Source organism: Rhinopithecus bieti, unplaced genomic scaffold (assembly GCF_001698545.2).
Source record: "Rhinopithecus bieti isolate Rb0 unplaced genomic scaffold, ASM169854v2 scaffold_20154, whole genome shotgun sequence".
NCBI lineage: Eukaryota > Metazoa > Chordata > Mammalia > Primates > Cercopithecidae > Rhinopithecus > Rhinopithecus bieti.
In genome coordinates, this window is record NW_016809732.1 from 160,923 (window position 1) to 164,621 (window position 3,699).

Sequence of the window (3,699 nt, forward strand, 5' to 3'; positions counted from 1 at the left end):
ATCACCTTACTGCCTATTTTGTAGTGAAAATCACAAATTTAATATTAGGTGACACCCAGTTTGCTTTGACTCACACTGTTTCTTTGGAGCAGTCAGCAAATAGTCAAATCAACTTCCACTGACTGCACAAAATATGAACCACTTCGCAAATCTGTGCATCATCCTTATGCAGGGGTCATGCTAATTTTCTCTGCATTTTATTCCAATTTCAGTATATGTTTGCTGCTGAAGCACGTACAAAGCTCTCTTTTATACATGGATACTCATGAGTCATGGATGAGGCTTAGTTCGCTCTGTTAAATCCAACTAACATACTTGAGACTCAGAATTCTGGTGATGGCTTCCTGCCACAACTCTGGGAAAGGATAATATGAGACCTTCCATGATCTAAGAAAAGGTATCACACTGGATATAAAGGGGCCTCAGCATACAGATCTGGTAGCAATGACAAAAGGAAACTCATCTCTTTCTGCAACATTATTTGAACTGAACCCCAAGGGCATAAAGGATAACTTAACATGAAGGTCTCAGCTAAGTCTAGGCTGAGATTAAAAGCATAACAAATTTTAAAACAAAATAATTCTTACTTTGATTTTCAAAATACTTTAAGCCAAAGGAAACTCAGGATTCAAAAGAATAGGTATGGCTCATTTTATTCAATACTTAGATTTATAGAATGCATGTAAATCAGGCATTTCCAATTATTAATATTAGTGTATAAGACTGTTACACATTTTCAAAAGGCAGTTAAAGGTTACCTTTCACTATTTTCTACCTTCAGAAATGCTTTTCTTTGAAAGGAGGGAGAAAAGTTTCCACTGAGATTAAGTCATCACACTCCAATTTTAAATCTCTCAGTTTACTCAGGCTGGACAGCAGGCTGGAGTGCAGTGCCGGGATCTTAGCTCACTGCAACCTCTGCCTACCGGGTTGAAGCGATTCCCCTGCCTCAGCCTCTGGAATTGCTGGGACTACAGGCGTGCCCCACCAAACCCAGCTAATTTTGTATTTTAATAGAGATGGGGTTTCACCATGTTGGCCAGGATGGTCTCCATCGCTTGACCTCATGATCTGCCCGCCTTCACCTCCCAAAGTGCTGGGATTACAGGCGTGAGCCACCACGCCCGGCCAACATTATTATTATTATTATTATTATTATTTTGAGACGATGTCTTACTCTATCACCCAGGCTGGGGTAGAGTGGCGCGATGTCGGCTCACTGCAACCTCCGCCTCCTAGGTTCAAGCGATTCTTCTGCTCAGCCTCCCAAGTAGCTGGGATTACAGACGCATGCCACTATGCCTGGTTAATTTTGTATCTTTAGTAGAGACGGGGTTTCACCATGTTGATCAGGCTGGTATCGAACTTGTGACCTAGTGATCCATCTGCCTCGGTCTCCCAAAGTGATGGGATTACAGGCATGAGCCACTGTGCCCAGCCAACATGAAGTTTTAAGGATGGAAGGAACCTGAGCGAAAGTAGAATATGTCTGCTATATAATAGGTGTTCAGCTTATGTTTCAATAAATTCTCAATAAATTGACAAAATGGATAAACACATTTGGGAAGGGCAATTTTTTTGTTTTTGTTTTGTTTTGTTTTGTTTGGAGTCTGGCTCTGTCGCCCAGGCTGGCGTGCAGTAGCACGATCTCGGCTCACTGCAAGCTCCGCCTCCCGGGTGCACGCGATTCTTCTGTCTCAGCCTCCTGTGTAGCTGGGACTACAGGTGCCCGCCACCACCCCGGCTAATTTTATTCTTTGTATTTTAGTAGAGACAGGGTTTCACTGTTGTTAGCCAGGATGGTCTCAATCTGCTGACCTCGTGATCCACCCGCCTCAGCCTACCAAAGTGCTGGGATTACAGGCGTGAGCCACCGTGCCCGGCCGGGAAGTGCAATATTTATTTATTTATTTATTTATTATTTTGAGACGGAGTCTCGCTCTGTTGCCCAGGTTGGAGTGCAGTGGCGCGATCTCAGCTCACTGCAAGCTCCGCCTCGGGGAAGTGCAATATTTTCAAGAAAACTCCTGTAAAGTCAAGCAACACATTTGCAATAGTAATAATCATTTATATGTTCTCCCGTCTCACTAAGAGACCTGGGCCCCTGACCCCTCTGAGGTTTCCCCTCCCGGGTGCCATGGGGCCTGCGGGCACCAGAAAGCCGGGGTCCCCAACAGGACGGCGCGCCCGCCTCCTTCGCCTGGCCATTACCTCTCCTTCCTATCCCTCTTGTTCATGCCAGGGTCTCCAGGAGCCAGGACGCGCTCCACCCCAGGGACGTCGCCCGACCGGGCAGCTCTGTGGAGCTCGCAGAGATCTTCCAGGCGGACGTCGTGCTGGGGCTGGTCTAAGGCACCCTCATCGTGCTCGCTGTCGCTGCCCGCGCTGTCGCTTAACCAGCTGAAGGAGTCTGAGGACCACTGGTCCCCCAGGCAGCTTAAGGACAACTGGCCCTCCTGGCTCCCGACGCTAGAGGTCTTCCTCATGGCGGAGACTGTCGGTTTCGGAGACCCCTCAGACCCTCCCCGCTCTGGTCCACCCCTGGAGGCCATCAGTAGAGAGCTACTGCCTCGGCCACAACCTCCCGGCAGGAAAGCCCGCGGTTTCCAATCTGTGAAAGGAGCACCGCCAAGCCAGAAATGCCAAGCCAGGCGATCACTGCCACACCAAGCCAAGGGACCACCGCGAAGCCAAGCGACCACCGCCAGGCCAAACGATCACCGCCAAGCCAAGCGACCACCGCCAAGCCTCGTGGGTAAGGCCAAGCCATGCAGGTAAGGCCAAGCCAGTCCGTTACATACCAGTGCGCATGCGCACCTGTGACGTCACTGCAACGGAAGCTCCAGCCTCCCAGAAAAAACTCCTTGGCCTGCAGGTGGCGCTGCAGCTCCGGCGCCAGCCTGGGCTGGCGGGTCGTCCCTGGGAGGGTTCGGGGTGGCAGCGCCCAGCCTGCCTGTCATGAGTGACGCCTCACAGAGCCGCCGGCGCACCTGCTCCTCGGCTTGCTCTGTTCAGGGGTGCGGCCAGTTCCCGCCCCTGTGCCGCCATCGCTTGGTCGCTCCTGGCTTGGCCACCGCAGCGAAGTTGCCCCAGGGTCCGCGCTGCCAGGATGCAAGCGGAGTGGGATGGCTGGGTCAGAGCGGGCTGTCTGGCCGGCGGGAAGGGCAGGCCGACGCCGCTGCCCGCCTAGCTTCTACTCGGCCTGCGCCTGGAGCCAGGGACCAGCTCTGGGCATTCCGCTGCCTTAGGATGGGGCCGAGCAGCCGCTGCCACCCTGTGCCGCAGCCGCGGCGCACATCTGCCCAGGGGCAGTGCGGCGCGTCGGGGAAGGCCAGGTGCCACCGGGGTTGCTAGCCTCTAGTCGGTCCTGACTGTGCAGCCCACGAGCACCAGTGAAATTTAAGAAAAGTGACAGCCGAGCGCGGTGTCTCACACCTGTAATCCCAGCACTTTGGGAGGCCAAGGCGGGCGGATCCCTTCAGGTCAGGAGTTCGGGGCCAGCCTGGCTAACATGGTGAAACCCTGTCTCTACTAAAAATACAAAAATTTGCTGGGCGTGGTGGCGCGCGCCTGTAGTCCTAGCTACTCCGGAGGCTGAGACAGAATTGCTTGAACCTGGGAGGCGGAGGTTGCAGTGAGCCGAGATTGCGCCACCGAGCTCCAGCCTGGGCTACAGGGCAAGACTGTCTAAAAAAAAAA

General features: G+C 52.7%; 1 protein-coding gene across 1 annotated transcript; it reads right to left on the reverse strand.

Annotated features, from left to right (window-relative positions):
- Window positions 1–2,200: 2,200 nt before the first annotated feature.
- Window positions 2,201–3,414, reverse strand: LOC108540898 (putative coiled-coil domain-containing protein 144 N-terminal-like). Its single transcript, XM_017890153.1, has one exon. The coding sequence runs from the start codon at window positions 2,550–2,552 to the stop codon at window positions 2,208–2,210; it is 345 nt and encodes a 114-aa protein (XP_017745642.1). The 5' UTR covers window positions 2,553–3,414; the 3' UTR covers window positions 2,201–2,207.
- Between the last annotated feature and the right edge of the window lie 285 nt (window positions 3,415–3,699).